Source organism: Bos indicus x Bos taurus, chromosome X, assembly GCF_003369695.1.
Source record: "Bos indicus x Bos taurus breed Angus x Brahman F1 hybrid chromosome X, Bos_hybrid_MaternalHap_v2.0, whole genome shotgun sequence".
Taxonomy (NCBI): domain Eukaryota; kingdom Metazoa; phylum Chordata; class Mammalia; order Artiodactyla; family Bovidae; genus Bos; species Bos indicus x Bos taurus.
Window position 1 is genome coordinate 39,927,181 of NC_040105.1, and position 18,517 is coordinate 39,945,697.

Here is an 18,517-nt window from a genome sequence, read left to right on the forward strand (position 1 = left end):
GCTAGCTTTGACTCAAAATGCTTCTTAGCTGTTTGATCTTAAGCAATGTTGATCTGATCTCAGTCTCTGGGCCTCAGTTTACTCATCAGAAAAAGGAGGCCTACCCTGTTGGGTGGTTGTGACAAAGACACTGAAATAGAATAGTGCCTGGAAATAGTAAGCGCTCAGTAAATATTATCTATTATTTTATATTGAGCTAAATGTGCCCTTTCAGTCAGTCATTCCTGGGCAAGATATTTTAACAAATCACTGGCTACCTGAAAACGGAGGCAATTTATAGAAAACTGTGAGCAGATCAGTCTCCTGGAATTGTGCAGTGCACAATGCTGCTCCTGTTGCTGCTGCTGCTAAGTCGCTTCAGTCGTGTTCGACTGTGTACGCTGGATAGCCTCTAATTTTTCCTTAAAAACCTCAATATTAAATCCATCCCAATTAAATTTAAAATCATTTCCTTAGACAAAGTGTCCATTTCCATTAAACCAAAGGAAGAGGGAAATTCCACAGGGTACAATGAAATATACATTAACGTTTCTCTTTCTTTTCCTTAAATTACCTGAATATAAGTTCTCTTGTAGTTTCCTGTGTATGATTTTATATCAGGAACACTTTGATGACAGTAAATGATTAAAGTAAAATGTAATAGGTATTTCTTCTGGGGAAGAAACCATGAAAGGAATTTCTTTTTTATGTTGAAACTGGATACAAATTTATAGTGGCAAAATTTTATTTCTTGAAGTTATCAAATCAACCATGATCCAAAAAACGACTAACAAACCATTTAGTATCCTTGCTTTACAGGTTACTATGCTAACTGCAACACAGTAAAGTTATTAGTGGAATTTAAATTCAAAATCATGTATATTTTAGTTTATGCCTGCACTTAGCTCACTCAGTGTTAATTTTCAAACAAAAGGTTCAGCTCTTGCTATTAATAATTTGGTATGTTCTGGTGAAGTTTTTGCTTTCTTCCTAATTCTGAAAATACTTACACATTCTGAAATGGCATTTCAGCAGATGGAAAATAGATGTGGCAAATCAGGACCAATTTCTTTAAGGTTAAACCAGACTATTAGCCAAAACATCTTCATGAAAATTAACTAGAGAGTTGTTAGTTCTCTGAAACTTGTATAAATTTCATTTATTACTGAAATTACTATAATCACATTGAAACACACTAAAAATCCAAACCATCAATTAGGAAAAACTCCTATGGGTATCCAGTCCCTTTGACTGAACTTGATTAACAGAAGAGATAAAAGACATAGTTTGTGATGAAACTTAAGATCCAAATGCTAAGCATTTTCAAGCTGTAATAAAGTATGTACCAATTCCAAGTATCAAGTATGATAGCAAAATTCTAATTCATGGATTTACTCTTAATAAGCATCAAAACCAAATTCTGTTCACTGAATCCTATCTTACTTTTGATTTGTACAATGCATTCAGAGATGAGTTATTAATAAGGAAAAAAGTATTCACTGAATGCATCATGTTAAAAATGCAATTAATATTTCAAAACCACCCTTAAAAGGGAAACTATTAATAAAATTATTTGAGACAATATTATCCTGCAGATAAAAATACATTTCTTGTATACACATGTATATTTCTACATGAAAGAAAGGATTCAACTCCAAATAGAAAAGGGCTGACCCTGGATAAAATCTCAGACTGCCAAACTGACGTGATTACCATTGTAAGTTGAACCTAATACAGAAGGATAAAAGCTAAGTTATAGGAAGGATGCAAGTTTAGTCACCTGCTTCCGCATAGTGGCAGAATTGGGGGTGAGAAGCAGGAAATGAAGGCAGAAATAAGACACAGAAGAAAAGGCAAAGAAGGCCTCAACTCTGACCAGAAATGAATAGAGTCAAGCAAAGCTCAGGACAGATATAACTGCAATGAGATGCCTGAAACTAGAATTTGGTAATTGACAGTCACAGAAGCTCAATTAAATCATCTTAAAGTAGAATCAGACAAAGCATCTAAAATTTCATGGAGAACAGTAGTACAGTGACCAGACAACTCAGCATGGTATTACCATTTAAAAAACTTTCCCAAATAACATCAAGTCTTCAGAAGACCTTTGCTTTGGATCATTCTCTTTGAAGCTTAAAAAAGTTCCTGACTGACTGGGAGAGGCAGCACATTGCTCCAAAAAGAAACTGCTGAGATGGGTCAGTAACAGAACCCCCATTTGACCCTGGACAGACCCTGGGTCTTGGATTCTTCAAACTGAGTGGACTGTACCAGGTTTCTTCCAAGTAAAACATTTTATCATTTTGTTGACAATAAATTAAATTGGGATTGTTTAGAACCACCCCAGTTTTGGTGAGGAAGGCAAGCGGAAGAAGTTACTCAAGATAAATAAACGTCACAGAAATTTCATGCAAGGGTCCAGCATTCAAGTTCTTGGTTTCTTAATGAATGCTGTGTGCAGAAGTAGCCTGTAAACTACATTTGCCTAACAGAAAAGTTCCCACATCCTCAGCAGAGAATGACTGCATTATTTGGAATCTTAGATCAATATGAACTACTCATTGTCTCTTCTCAAAGACTGAGTTCTTTTTTTTTTTAAACCCAAATCCTACTCTGAAAGACAATCAAGGTGCTAAATGTTAACCACCAGTCAAGTTAGGAATGTTTGAAGAAAATAAATTAATCTTGAAACAAAGCAGCAGATGTTTTGGTCAAATTTCAGACATATATTATTAGAAATTAATTACTGGCCCCACTAGGTTAAAGATAAAGGGAGGCCAAGAAGTCTACAGAGCTGATATACACACAAGTGAGTATCACTGGTTTTTTTTTTTTTTTTTTTTAAACCTAGTTTTATTAAATATTGCTTCTTTGGGGTGTGTTTATAACAACTCCCAGAACATTTTCATGTAAGGATTCAAAGCGGTCATATTAAAATACAGCTTCAATATAAAGTTTATCACAGTTTTACAGTATTCAAAAATGACAGACCTGCCTTAAAAAACAAAACCAAAAAAAATGACTATTACACCCAAAACATAAGAAAACAATTAAATAAACAAATTTGGCATTTCCGTAACTTTATAGTATAAAACAGAATATTAAACCTATTACTGGCAAACGGACACTGATGTATTACCTAGTTTGAAATGTGTCCCATTTAAACACACTATACAAGTTAGCTATACAAAAGATTGATGGTCTTTTTGATGAAAGAAGTGCACCCTGAAAATTTTTGCCAGTTTAGAATATTTAGCTCTTAAAGTCAAAAAAGTCCTTTTTTTCTTTTTTAAACTGAAGGCTGAATTCAGATTTTTTTTGTTGTTTTGTTTCTTTTGTCAGCCTTCCTGGTTTAAAAACAATAGTGTCTATGGACGCCCACCAGGGGGCAGTGTAAGATTAGCCATTAAATCACGAACAGCTGCAAATATTGTGCATTCACCTGCAACAGAGAAAAATGGTCATTAGCTATTCGCAATACAGGAAAGATGATAACACACTGGTGGGGTAAGGGTAGTTAAATCTAAAATTAGTAAGAACTTTAAAGATCAAAACGAAAGACTAAATTTTAACTGCACAGATTATAGGGGATTAAGCTTTTGGTGTTAAGTATTTATTAGATGATACTTGGTTTGGGTTTTTACATCATGAAGACATTTTGGGCAACTCCCAGTTAGATGTAAATTTAAGCTAATATGCCTAGAGTTTCTTTACAGAAACACTGGAGCATTGGATAAACCTCTGAAGCTGGACTTCAAGGCTACTGATGACCTGGTTCTTGAAACTAATGAAAGATCTAGTTTTATATTTATGCATTAGTTACAACATCAATGACATCCTTCTGCTGTTACATTAAAGGCCAGGTAACACCTGTGATAGCACTGTCTTAACAGAATCTTCTGTGATGACAGAAATATTCTATATGTATGCTGTGGCTACTGAGTACTTGTAATATAGCCAGTGACTGAGGAGCTGAAATTTATATTTTTTATCTGATTTTAATTAACTTAAATAGCCAAATCTGGGGAGTGGCAGTTATACTGGACAGTGTAGATCTGTGACATCTATTGGAGTTTTCCCCAAAATTTCAAGGAATTGATTGACTTCTGGAGTTCAATGTTAAAATCAATTAATAAAGTGATTCCTCCTTCACCAGGGGAGGAAGTGATGAGTCTGGGAGGAGGGAAGGGAGGCTAAAATATGGCATACTAACAATCAAAAAACAAGATTTGTGTGTGTGGGGCAGGGAGGCGGGGGATTGTAGGAGGTTAATGATTCATCTCAATTTCCCCTTTGCTCCAAGAACCAAAGAGCCTGTACCTCCTACTTCTTGTATATGTAAATTAAAAATAGTTCAATACAGTTAACCAAAACCAGTTGTAAACACGTTAAATCCCAAACCAGATGCTTCCCTAGAGCATGGTCTAACACTGAGAGGCTGCGAGTGAGGGAAGTGAAGACCTCAACTGAATAATGGCCCTCCGGCAAAGGGCAGGATATGCAGTGACCCTGTGCAAGTCACTGCAGCCTTCTCTCCAACCACTGGCAAATTAAGGTACAGAAAAAAACACCCAAAGGTTTAACCAGGCTAAGGTCAAATAAAAGAAAACTACTTCCAAAATATCTCAACAATTTCTTAAATAAAAGAAGTTACATCTTTTTGTTTTTTTAAAACACATTTTCATTATTGATAGGGAGAAAAAGTTGCTTGATCCCAAACAGGATCAAAACATTTGTTCCTTTAAATTTTAAATTCCATGAGACACAATAATGATAGTCATCTGCTTGTGAAGGAATGGTGTTTGTGATCAAGGTTATACTGAAAATATAATGCATGCTTTGAAAATGCTGATAGCTTTAAACTTTGATACTGAAGGACGACCTATTTTGAGCTGAAAGAAGAGATAAGTCAAAGGATGAAAGCAGAAAATTATAAGTGGTGGAAGAAGCATTACAACAAAAGCAGCACACCCTTCTCTACTGCCCAGTGCGTTCCTTATAAACTATACTTAGGTAGAACTTGTCTTTGTACATAATATGGGGTGACAAATAGCTGAAAATATAACTTCTCCCATGTTCCTGTGTCTAGTAAAATTTTGACACTGTGGTAACTAAAAAATGTTTCAGAGAACAACTTCCCCTCGTTTAAAAAAAATGAATTGTTACATACTAATCTGAACAGAGAGATATAGAGGACTTCCTTAATATTAGATATAAGCAAAATGTACTTTAATCTCCTTAATGTTACAAACAAGCAGAATGGAAGGTAAGTTCTCTTTGCTGAGCATTATGTTCTATAACCAAAAATTTAGCACTGCCAGGAGTTCCAGGTTAAGCATAGGCTACTCCAGTACTGAAGGACCGTGTTTCTCTGCCAGAATCATTCTGGTCTCCTCGAAAATGTTCCGTTTGAGAGCTTCACTGTGCACTTGGTGAAAGGTTCACTTGCACCCACCTAACACTTATAGAAGAAGCCCAAAAAGCAGGAAGCCATTTGTATCAGCTTTTATTCTTCACAAAACATTTAGGAGATACAGAAATTTGGATGATATTATTCTATTCATGACTGAACCATGAAATACGAGAAACCAACATGCATTTCAACTTGGTGATGAACAGAGTGGCAGGTATCGATGGTGGGGCAGGAATTCACAGCCATGGAAAATTCTATCATCCTAACCTACGGCTTAGTAGCAATGTGTGCTATAAATACAAGCTTCTGGCATTAGCAACTGGGTCAGTCCTAATCACGAACAAAAATAAAGTCCAGGCAGCAGAGACGTGGACAAAACTGAAGAGCCAGTGAGAAAGGAAGAAAGCGACAGGCAGACATTAAGAGGGCCACGGCAACCATAGCTCTACTACTAGGACTGGAGCGGGGAGGTGGGTAAGGAAGAAGCAGAGGGGAGAAAGGGGGATCTCTCAGAAGAACGTTTATAACATATATGCAATAAAATATCATCTACTGGTCATGTACCTTGTCGTGGTGGGTTCATCTCTGCAAACCTCTTCAGAATGTTGCTGACCATCATGGGAGCAGCAACAGAAGAGTTCTGCTGCCTGGGAATGTCTGCCTGCTGGGTGGTACCTGAAGCCATGTCATAAATGATTGGAACTATAATACTAACAGGTTCTTGGGGAGGGACTGATGTCTTCTGAGTCAGCTGAAGCTGTTGACATACAACACATACAAAAGAAAATAAAAATACAGTAAGAAAACAAAATACTTACTGAAAATGATTCAAAGGTACAATCATTTACTAAGATTAAAGATACAAGTAAAAGAAAATTAAATATAACAAAAGAAATGACCAACAATACCATGATTAAGATGCAATTGTGTCACACAATTACCAGGTTCAATATATTTCTTACTACAGAAACCAAGATTATATGAAGTCTAAACTCACACACACACACCAGGTGGTACTTACAAAAAATAGCATTTTGGATTTCAGCACCACAGCAGGTGTCCCAGGAGGTGCAATTGGTGGTGCACTGGGAGGGATCGTCAGGCAAAACTGAACATTCCATTTTAGCTGTGTTGCCTGGTCAGGAAACTGTTTCGGAAAAAAAAAATCATGATAAACGAATTTTATACTCACTTACCAACAGATCGTGAAGTTGATAACCTGCATTTTTTCAAAGGAAATACACATGTGAAGTTGCTAACTGAAGAGTCAAGCTCTCGATTTATGAGACATGTTCCCTTTCCTTTCCTCCCATTCATTAAGGTCTGCGGGTTCTGCTTCCTTGTTGCTTCCTTGTTGTCTCTGACATCCGTTCCCGCCTCTCTATTTTCACTGACGCCAAGGAGCTGATGGATCCCCAACTTCTCCCATGGCCCCTGTAACGGTCCCTTCTGGTGGCTGCCTCTCCCAATCTATCCTTACAACACTGCCAGACAAACGTCCTAGAGCATAGTTCTAATTTAGGTTACAAATTCTCAGTGACACGCAAGAATCCATGCTGCCCCAAGCACCCCCACCCTGCCACCTAGGGACCAACACTGGCATTCAAGACACTTCCTAACTGGGGCCAATCTAGGCTTCCCAGTCTCATTTCTGTCTCCTTCCCTAAAAGCAGCTAGTCAAACTGTATTACTCATTTTAAATTATATCTACTGGAGCTTTTTTAGTGACAATATTTACTCCTTTAAAAAAACTCAAATGGATTTTTTTAAACCCAAATAATGTTTCCTATAGCCTATTAGAGCAGAAGCCAAATGCTGAGACAATTAGCAAAGGGACAGTGCCATCCCAATATTAACAGTAAAACACCAACTGAAAAAAAGGAGTGAGGTATTTACAGTTATCCAAAGCAATGCTAGAAACATTAAAATGAAGGACTACTGTAAAACTGGAAAAACAACATTAGCTTCCACCTGGATTCCAGCTATATAATTGTATACTTTCATAGGAAAGAAGAGGCATTAAAAATTTTCCCAGAGAAAACAGTTTTTTCAATAAATGGTATTAGGCATGGGAGGATTATTTCATGATCTAAGAATAGGAAGAAGATATTAAATGTATTTGTTTTTTTAAGAGGGAAGTCGCTGGCAACTTAGGTTACCTATGGGGAGGAGGACTAGACAGTTGGACAAGGATGGATGTGAAATTTCCCACTGTCTCATTCTAAACTCAAAAGATACAAGAGGATTGTGTTACCTACCCAAAGACAAATAAAATTTAAGTTAAAAATTAAGAAGAATGCAAGAGGAAAATGAAGGTTACATAATGGTGAAAACCAACATATGCTCTCCCACCAACTGATTGACCTGGCTAGAAAAGTTTGTCTCTGTAACTTACCAGCTCTAGCTTCATAATATGCACACAGTCCCTGAGGATGTGTGTAGGAGCTCCTAACAGCTTGGTGAAAGCTATTAATGTATTGGCTTTAAATGGTGGTCCTGCAACCTACAAGGATAAATAAAGCAAGTTAAGTTACTCTTCATTCTACCTTGGTTCTATTTCACTGAGTGTATTAAAATTATGCATTAAGAAACACATACTCTTGTTTCAAAGAATTTCTCCAAAACTTGAAGTTCATCAGGTTTCCACTGTCCTGCATTTTCGGGTGTCACTTTTAGCTGAAGTGTTTGGTTGGTTTTAGGACTAAGGGCTACTCTGCATTTCAGTGCATCAGTCTTAAACATGATCACCCCGGGTTCATTGGAATTTATCAGCTGCAGCTGCAAAACAAGAAGCATGCATCAAATTAACATACCAGGCAATATGTAAGTCAAAGAGAAAATGTAATTATAAGTAGATAATTGTTTCAAAAGGAAAACAACTAAGTTGAGACCTGTTCCAAAACAAAGATATCTAGGCCTTGAGCACCAGCAACTGCTACTAACCACATGGCAGAGAGACAGGTGATCAAACATTATGTGTCTCGTGATGGAAGAACATACCACCACCTATCAAATACTCTTGCAAAACAACCAACTTGAACCTGAATTCAGTAGTCAGATCCACAGGACTGATTGACATTACAAAAATATGGGGGTCAAAACAGCATGTCAGGTGATTCAAAAGGGATGCGATCACCAAGGTCCAGACTGTGAGAAATTCTAGAGGACAAATGATATGGCTTCTTCAACAAACAGATTATTTAATGAGAAATAGAGATGGAACCTATAATTTAAAAAGGACTTAAAAATGTGTATGGATTCTGATTCAGATGGTTAAAAACTGTGACAACTTGGGAAATATGGACACCAACTAGATGGTTGATTATAAAGAAACCATATTTATGATGAAATGATGTCAGGAATTTGCTGTCAAACAATCTGAGAGGAGGAGTTACAGATGAAATAATGTTAGTGTCAGTTCACTGTTGAAGGTGGGTATGAGAACAGACAGGTTCATTGTATAAGAGAATTATATATTCTCCTTCTGTATATGCTTAAAATTGTCTACAATAAGTTTAAAAAAAAATGGTCCATTAGAAAAAAAAAAAGAATAAAAAGTTCAATTACAGAATGTTAGATCTGGGTTGGGATGTTATGCTAGCCCAGGATTGGTAAATATAAGTTCTATGGTTTCTGCTGCAACCACCACCGATGCCATCATAGGTGAAAGCAGCCACAGGTAATAGGCAACTGAATGCGTGTGGCTGTGTTCCAATAAAACTTTACAAAGACAGACGGATGGCAGGACTTGGCCCCTGAGGCACACAGTTCACTGACCTCTGCTCTACCATAATGTATTGATTATGCACATGAGCAAAATGGGTTCAAAGGCTTTGTGGCAGAGGTGAGGCTAGATAAGGGGTCTGCTGATTACCATTTTAAATGCTAATTTATTCAACTTATGTTAAAACTTCTTTCTTTCAAATTCAAATGTAAAGGTTGCAAATAGCTTGGTGCCATCTGTGGAGAGGCTATTTTAAGCATTCACCATTCTGACTACCTCATTAACATAACTATAAATAAAAATAATTATTATAAATAATATATAACTGAATACCAAGACATTATGTAAAAGTTTTATATAAAGTTATCTTAAATTCCCACAACTTCTGGGAATTAGGTAGATACTGCTATCTATTATTATCAAAAAGGTGAAGAAATTTGCCCAAGCTTATACCAGCCAGTGGCATGTCCTGGCTACAAACTGGGGTAGTCTGATTCTAGAACTAGAATATTCTAGTTATAGTTCAACTCTGAACTATATAGATTATATATATAATTATTATATATTATTCATGTTAATATTTATAATAATAAATTATATAGTTATATATAATATTATATATACAACTCTTAACTATATATATTATAGATTCTAGAATAGTACAACTCTGAACTATTTCCTAATGATTATCACCACAGGGTAGAAGTCTTTCTACACGAGTTTGAAATCCATTCAATTGCTCATGTATTTATGAAGCACCTTTCAGGGCTTTTTCCTGGTAGCTCAGTGGTAAAGAATCAGCTTGTCAATGTAGGAGACATAGGTTCAATCCCTGATCCAGGAAGATCCCACATGTCGCAGAGCAACTAAGCCCGTGTGCCAGAACTATTGAGCCTGTGCTCTAGAGCCTGGGAACCACAACTGCTGAAGCCCACATGGGCTAGAGCCCATGCTCCACACACAGAAAAGCAGCTTTCATCCTTTTGTGATCATAAATAACTTCAGGATCACAGATTCAGTCAGCCTGCTTGCAGAAGCATTCCAGAAGGCAAGTAATTACTCATGTGCTATTCTCTGCCAAATCAGATCCTGGGTACATTTGTCTCATGGTATACTGGAGATCTATCTCCAGATTCATGTTAGCCATAGTACAGCTAATGATAAAAGAAGCAACTTGTTAATGTAAGAAGGTAAAGAAAACAGTGGATCCACTTTCAATGCTAGGGTGGGGAGAAACCATAATTCTAATGACCTGGTTAAAGGCGGTGAGGGAACAGTTCATATCCTATTCTGGGAGGCATCTAAGCACTTGACTTGACAATCACCACTCAGGAATTCACCAGGTACCCACATACCGTCTCCTGCTGAATAATTCTTTGAAGGTGGCGTCTCATGATGACTGATCCAAGGAATCTCTCAAGTGGAGAACATAGGTAACTACCTGCCAGGCCGGGCACGAGGCCTGGCGTTGGAGAGGGCAGCAGCAAAATGTTCAAGGCACTGTGAGTGAGGATGGTAGGGATGGAGGCTGCCCAGGAGCGCTGAGGTAGTTTACGAGGTGGAGGCATGTTTGTTGGCATCGTTTGGGAACCTTTGGGGAAGGAAAACATCATTTTTTTTAAACAAATGCATACTATCTCACTGTTCCCTGTTTTGCTTTGCTTTTATATATCAGTCTGTACTGTTTCTGTTACTCCTTGTGGTGTAACAATCACATATAAGCTTCTTTACAGTTACTTTCCTCCCTGCAGCCAGGTCCCTTGCAGTATGACTTTATGGCAACTCCTTCAAGGAGTGATGTCTACTTCTTTACTTGTATTCTGGGCTCACCCTGTCAGTTGCTGTGGCCTACAGAAGGCACTGGAAGTGACACAGTGCCAGCTGTCGGCCTACTCACTCTCTTGGAACCCTCTCCAGCCCAGGCGAGCAAGCCCATATTAACTATGAGACCACACGAAGCAGAGAGAAGCCAGGCCCCCGCCAACCCAGGAGCTGACCACAGATGCACAAGTGAGCCCAGCAGAGCCTGGAAGCTCATCCAGCTGGGCTCAGCCCAAGCTGCCAACCTGCAGAACAGCAAGCTAACATATAATTGTTGCTTTAAGCCACAAAAAGTAATGCGGCAAAAGCTAATGAACATATCTGTACAATTCTTCTGTATTAATCTGCATAACTATGCCAGTTACCTTGAGGTTATCTTTCAAGGTCCAGTAGTGCAGCTAAGTTAGCAGTCATGACAGAGATACAAGACTCTCCTCCAATTCTGGAGAAAACATTCCCCTTCTTCTGCCTAACTTTGCAAATTAACTATCGTTACAACCAACTTACTAAATGGGTAAAAGTTTAAGTTGTTAAGTATCCTTATTACGTCATGACTTTCAAATGTGAGGATGGGATAGGATGATTAAAATAGGTCATTTGTTGGTTATCCTAAAAGCTCAAATAAAAATGTTGATGACACTCACTTGTTCCAGCTCGAGGGGAATGAGAAGCATCTGGAACTGGAGAATGTAGTGATGGGTTGGCTGGTGACATCCCAGGCATGCGTGTTGCTGGTGAGGGGCCAGACACTTGAGGAGACCCTGGCCAGTTCCCTGCTCGGCCACTTGGTGACACCATAGTGTATGGAGAACTAGGGTCCAGGGTTCCTACAAACAAGTAAACAAATGGTTTTCAAAACCTGTATTTTAATACCTGAAAAGTATTTGACAACATTCACATGCTTATACCCTATGTAGGGATAATTTTATTTTTTCTTTCAGAAAGATATTTCACTAAAGCCTGATGGACTTGATCTCTACTTGGTATAGTTTTTGTATTTTTTAACGTGATACAAAAACTAGGAACATAAAAAAAAGATTGAGAAAGGATAAAATTTACCTTTACATAAGGTTCAAGATGTATAATACATAACAGTCTCCTTTAGACTATATAGGAAATACTGTGGTTGAAAAGATAAAGAAAAAAGAAAAAAACCTCAAAGCATCATTAAGGGCAGAAATCTTTTATTTTTAAACTAACCCTGACAAATTATGTTTTCAATCTATTCAGAGAAGGCTGAAGAGAGGGAATTTTCCATTTTCTTTATTTAGTAAAAGACACACTAACTAAGAAATGAACCAAGAATCAAGTTTTGAAAGCAATGACTTCCTCAACAATATCAAATTAAAATTTCATCCTGCAGATACTTTTAACATAATTACACCCCTTTGTAACCATCATGGGAAATGCTGGGCTGGAAGAAGCACAAGCTGGAATCAAGATTGTCGGGAAAAATCTCAATAACCTCAGATATGCAGATGACACCACCCTTATGGCAGAAAGTGAAGAGGAACTAAAAAGCCTCTTGATGAAAGTGAAAGAGGAGAGTGAAAAAGTTGGCTTCAAGCTCAACATTAAGAAAACTAAGATCATGGCATCTGGTTCCATCACTTCATGGGAAATAGATGGGGAAACAGTGGAAACAGTGTCAGACTTTATTTTTTGGGGCTCCAAAATCACTGCAGATGGTGACTGCAGCCATGAAATTAAAAGACGCTTACTCCTTGGAAGGAAAGTTATGACCAACCTAGATAGCATATTCAAAAGCAGAGACATTACTTTGCCAACAAAGGTCCGTCTAGTCAAGGCTATGGTTTTTCCAATGGTCATGTATGGATGTGAGAGTTGGACTGTGAAGAAAACTGAGCGCCGAAGAATTGATGCTTTTGAAGTGTGGTGTTGGAGAAGACTCTTGAGAGTCCCTTGGACTGCAAGGAGATCCAACCAGTCCATTCTAAAGGAGATAAGTCCTGGGTGTTCTTTGGGAGGAATGATGCTAAAGCTGAAACTCCAGTACTTTGGCCACCTCATGCGAAGAGTTGACTGACTGGAAAAGACCCTGATGCTGGGAGGGATTGGGGGCAGGAGGAGAAGGGGACGACAGAGGATGAGATGGCTGGATGGCATCACTGATTCAATGGACATAAGTCTGAGTGAACTCCAGGAGCTGGTGATGGACAGGGAGGCCTGGAGTGCTGCGATTCATGGGATCGCAGAGTCGGAGACGACTGAGCGACTGAACTGAACTTGTAACCAAATGACAAAATGAGAAAATACTACCATATATCAGAGAGTAAATGTTCCTTACTTAATCTTACAAATCAGTAAGAAAAAAACACAAGAATATAGGCAAAAGATATAAACTAGCAGACGTAAAATAAGAGACATGAAAAGACTGATGAACTTAAGAACTTCACTAAAAATCAAAAAAACACACATTGAACAGTAAGATGCCATTTTTTACTTATCAAAGTGACTGAGACTTCTTTAAAAATCACAATACCCTGTGCTGCCAATGATGCAGGAAAACAGACATTCTTGTACGATACTAGAGGAAATTGGCACAGCCTTTCAGGTGAGCAATCTGCAATGTTTCAAAAGCTTTAGAATTTCTCAAACCCTGTGAGACAGCAATTCCACTTCTAGGAACTTACCTAGGAAAATAATCCTGTGAGCAGAGAAGATACCACTTTCAGTTGTGAAAAAATACATTCTAAACATATCATATTAGGAGAGCAGTTAAATCATGGTATGCCCAGACAAGGGGATACTATGAAGCCATTAGTATGATGATATATAGTTTTTACTAACAGAAATGCTCCTGCAAATATTCATAGTAAAGAGTAGAATCACAGGTGCTACCCAGTTGCACAACCTGAGGAAGCTCTTTATGTTCAGAATCGGCATGGGATTCATGATATAGTTAAGTGACGAAAGTAAGGCACTGAACATGGTGTACAGTATACTGCCATGTACATAAAAGAGAGGGAAAGACCACTCCACATAAAACATCTCGCCAAGAATTCGTGAGAAATTAATAGCACTAAATGCCTTTGGGAAGAGCAACTAGGTGGTTTTGGTCAAAGGGAAGGGAAACACCTCACTGGCTACCTCTTCTTTATCCATCTGAACAAATTTAAAATAGAAATTTTGAGTTAGAAAATTCAAGTCTCAAAGCAATACATATGATAGGGTCCCAATTTTTTTTGACGGGGTGGTGTTTGGGCAGAGAGACAAGAAGATGGGTAGAGAGCAAGCTACAGCAACAGAGATTCAGGCAAGCAGCAGGTACATGACAGGTCACGTGAGGGGGGGAAAGAGTTCAAAGCAGACAGACTAACTGGTTGATCTCTTGGTGGTGTTATTAGCAAAAACCTAGTTTTTTCATTCTTTTTTGGGCTGAGCCACGCAGCATGTGGGGTCTTAGTTTTGAACCTGCGCCCCCTGCAGTAGAAGTGCAGAGTCCTAACCACTGGACTGCAGGGGAACTGCCAGGAAAAACATATTTTCTTTTGCTATTCCCCCAATATATGTGCTAATTTTGCAAAAAGAAAACTTTTATTTCACAAAAACTACTTTCACATCAAACTCTTATGCTCTAACGATTTCTATGTATGGACTCACCATGTGGACTAGCAAAACTGGCCCCTGGTCCTATTGAGATTCCATGCGAGGATGGGGGAGGAGTTGGAACAAATGATGCTGGTGATGGGGCTCTCAAAGCCCCACTCGGGGAGCTGGCAGCATGCAGATTTCCTAATAAAGGAAAATAATTATAGATGATCTTGCAGGACACATATTATGTCCTGACCAAGGACCCCAAGTTAAGACTCTATCTACAGACTAAAGAAACAAGTAATAAAGCTCCCAGAAGTAGCACAAAGAAAAACTGGAACAATTTCACCACTAAAAGAGAGATCAATTCCATGGGGCCCCAATTCTAGCTCTTACACTGACTAATGTTTTTTTTAAAAAACTATATGCAGTGTAGCAGTGTACTTTTTTATTCACTCATTCAACAAGAAGGCATGAACATCAATGTCATGCCAAGCATTGTTGTAGGTACTGGGGATGCAGCAGTTAACAAGAAACAAAAATTCTTGCCCTCATGGGAGTTTATATTCCAGTATAATGAGAAAGACAAATATATGTCAGGTTATGTTAAGTGCTATGGAGAAAAACAGGGCAAGGTAAGGGGGATATATCGTGTGGTGGTGGAGGTAGATGCTGCTCTCTATATAGAGCAACTTCTTCAAGAAGGGGCTATGTGGGCTGAGACATAAAGTGAAGGATGAGGCATGAGGATATCCAAGGAATAACACACTGAAGGCAAACAGAGGAGCTAGTGCAAAGGCCCCAACAGTAGCAGCAGTTAAAAATAACAGGGGGAGGCCAGTGTGGCTGGAACAGCGTAAGCAAGGTGGGGAAGGGGAAATGGAAAACAATTACGTCAGAGAGGTGGGAGGAGGGTCCCAGATTTCATAGGGATTTGTAGGCCGCTTTAAGGATTTAGGGTTTACCCTGAAAGAGATGGGAAGCCACTGCAGAGTTTGGAGCAGAGGAGTCATGACCTAACTTCTGTACCCCAAGGATCATTCTAGCTGCTATTGAAAAATAAGACTATAGGGAAGGGGGGCGGGGAAACCAGTCAGAGGCAACTGCAATTACCTAGGTAAAGATGGTTAGTGACTCGGGAAAGGGTGAAGGCCAAAACATTGATAAGTGGTTAGGTTCTAGATAAAGTCTGAACACAGAGCTGACAATATCTGGTAACTGACTGACTGTGGGTGTGAGAGAAAGGAGTCCAACACGACTCCTACAGCTTTGGCCCAAGTAACAGGAACGAAGAAGCTGCCACTTGCTGAAATGGGGTGTCTATGGGAGCAGTAGTATAGGGAACAGCTGGAGGGTGTTAGGAATTTAGTTTCAGCTGTACTGAGTTTCAGATGTTGGTTAAACATCTATCAATACATGGAAATGCTGAACAGATAACTGGAAAATAATAGGACTCGAGTTTAGCAGAGAGGCCTAGATGGAGATATAAAAAACTGGAAGACGTGAGCTTAAGGATGGTGTTTAGCCACAGGACTAATTTTAGAATTATGAAGGGCAGGGACTATGACTACCAAAACTATGAATGCAACATTAAAATACTTGCTACATTACCATAATTATCCTCAATACCAGCAGTTTTCAGATTCTCCACTATTATGTAAGAGAACTTCATATTCTTAATATTATATAATACCTAATTCAGTATTAGTTCAATACAGTATGAATTCAATATTAACATATTTACATTCAAGAAATATGTTAATTGACTTGGTTAATCTTTAAGTATTATATTTACATATCTAGCTGTGTGACCTGGACAAGTGACTTAACTTCTCCATGCCTCATTTTTCCTCTGTTAATGGGAAATAATAGGTCCTATGCCACGGGTTTGCTGCGGAGACTAAATGGGTAAAGGACTTAGAACAGGGCCGGGTGCACAGGAAGCACTATAGAACTGTCTGCTACTATAATTATTTCAATAATCATCTCTCCTATGCGAAACCAGTCTCAACTCACATCCTGGAAACCCCCTCCCCTCGGGTGCTGGGTCCCCGCTTCCCATTCTCTCCCTTGCTCCCCATCTGCTCCTCCCTAGGCTCCCACACTGTCTACTGTTGGAACTTCACAGGGGCTGAGTCCCCCACCAGCTCAGCCTTCAGGAACCTTCAATGACACAATATTCCAAGTCTTCACCGGGGGTACCACCAACTCCGATGAGCAGGGAAGGGCTCATCTACCTGAAAATCTCATACCAGTCCTCCTCGCTAGCTTGAGCTAACAGGGTAAGCTTGAGGAGCAGGGCTGTTATTGGGCTCACTGCTGAATTCCCAGCACCCAGCAGCATTAGACACACAGCAAGTGCTTAAAACATACTGTTTTAACATTTCAGTTTAAAGTCTAAATCTGGCATTCTCCAGCAATTTTTACAGTGCACTTCATGAGGCTGCCCACAGAGCCATTTTGTTCATACAAGCAGGTTGTGCCCTGCTTGACTCTGAGGGTGGGGCACCATTCACACACACCGGGGCTCTGTCAGCCCCTTCTGTAAGGGAGCTTTTCTGTAAGCAGTCATCGCAGCAGGAAAGCAGTCACACACACTACACACATGGGTGTGGCTGTGTTCCATGAAACTATTTACAAAAGCAGGTGGTGGGTAGGACATGGCCCATAGGCCTGAGTGTGTCAACCTCTGACACAGATCACGCTGTGACACAGACCATGCTGTGATTCCTGGAGTTGCACTGTGAGTCTGATTCCGGGTGACAACCCTGCCACTTAATTCAAACCTTTTAAAAGTGCTCCTGAATCACACACAGATTTCAAAACCCTGCAATAATGAATGAATAGCAAATATCTGGCCATAGACTAGCAAAGCAGTTCTCTCTGAAGTCTCAGGCTACATGTGTAGGATTTCTCACTGTATGTGTGCCTATTTGGGATGTGAAAGTTGAACATGCCAAGAGTTAGTATCTTACCCGGAGACTGTGTATGCATCATAGAGGGAGACTGGTTGACTGTGCTGTGGTAAGATGTAGGGGGTGAAGTAAGAGGATAAGCACCTGATGATCCTGGCTGCTTTGGAAATGGCTGAAAAGAAGAAAATTCCTTGTTGGTAAAATGGCCAACCATGTAGCATATGTGGGCGTGGCTTTCCCCAATCAAGAGCTACAGTGTTAATTAACATTTACATGTCACTGGTTATCAAATAGGAAAGGTGAGGTGTGAAAATGCCCCAAATTCACACCAGTATTGCAAATTTTAAAAAGCCCTTTCAAAGTGTTTTAAAAATAGCAACGTCCCCATTCCTGACCTTGCAGTACCACTACTTTATCCCTCAAGATCTTTTTTTTTGCTCATTTTATCTACCAAATCACTGATTTATCAGTATTACTTATCTACCATTTCACTGATTCTAAGATCAACTCCCCCCGCATTTTAACATCTCTGAAATTACGGTATGTCTTCCAGTTCATGCATGCTGCAGTCTAACTGGCAGCGCTAGTTCAGGCAGTACATAAACAGCACACCGTACACTGGGGGCATCTGGGAGTCAGTGAAATATGATAGTTCAACCTGGTACCTGGTCCCTACTCACCTTCACCTTCATCTCCAGTAACAAAAATCCGAGGACAACTCTTCCTAGTGTATTTTTTTAACTAGAGTATGAGTCACATACAACAAAGCACACAAATGCATAGTCTGATGAGGGTTTATAAATGTAACTGCCACGTAAGTCAAGATGCTGAAGAACATTACCAGAACCCCAGAGGCCTCCCTCCTTCCAAATGTCTTATCACCTCCCCAAAGGTAAGCAGAACTCTGACTTCCATCACTCAAGCTTGGTTTTGCATCTCATATAAATAGTGAATGTACTCATTAGTGTCTGGCTTCTTTTGTTCAACACTGTCAGTGAAAACCATTGTTTTGTTGCATGGAGCAACAGCATTTTTCTTTTCTCTGAAGTATTTCTGTGTATTCCAGTTTACTCACTCATTCTTCTCTTGTCGGTTATTTGGGTTGTTTAT

At 39.2% G+C, this 18,517-nt stretch overlaps 1 protein-coding gene across 3 annotated transcripts in view; it reads right to left on the minus strand.

Annotated features, from left to right (window-relative positions):
- Positions 1-1,108: 1,108 nt before the first annotated feature.
- Positions 1,109-18,517, minus strand: part of MED14 (mediator complex subunit 14) — a 176,556-nt gene continuing 159,147 nt past the window's right edge. For 2 of the 3 annotated variants that reach the window (XM_027535242.1, XM_027535240.1), the window contains exons 23-31: positions 17,468-17,579; positions 14,562-14,693; positions 11,582-11,764; positions 10,472-10,707; positions 7,991-8,170; positions 7,788-7,895; positions 6,414-6,539; positions 5,957-6,149; positions 1,109-3,421 (exon numbers count right to left, since the gene is read on the minus strand). In XM_027535242.1, coding sequence (XP_027391043.1) covers positions 3,348-3,421; positions 5,957-6,149; positions 6,414-6,539; positions 7,788-7,895; positions 7,991-8,170; positions 10,472-10,707; positions 11,582-11,764; positions 14,562-14,693; positions 17,468-17,579 — 1,344 coding nt within the window. In that variant the 3' untranslated portion in view covers positions 1,109-3,347. The remainder of the gene's footprint in view (positions 3,422-5,956; positions 6,150-6,413; positions 6,540-7,787; positions 7,896-7,990; positions 8,171-10,471; positions 10,708-11,581; positions 11,765-14,561; positions 14,694-17,467; positions 17,580-18,517) is intronic. The other variant, XM_027535241.1, reaches the window with a different exon arrangement.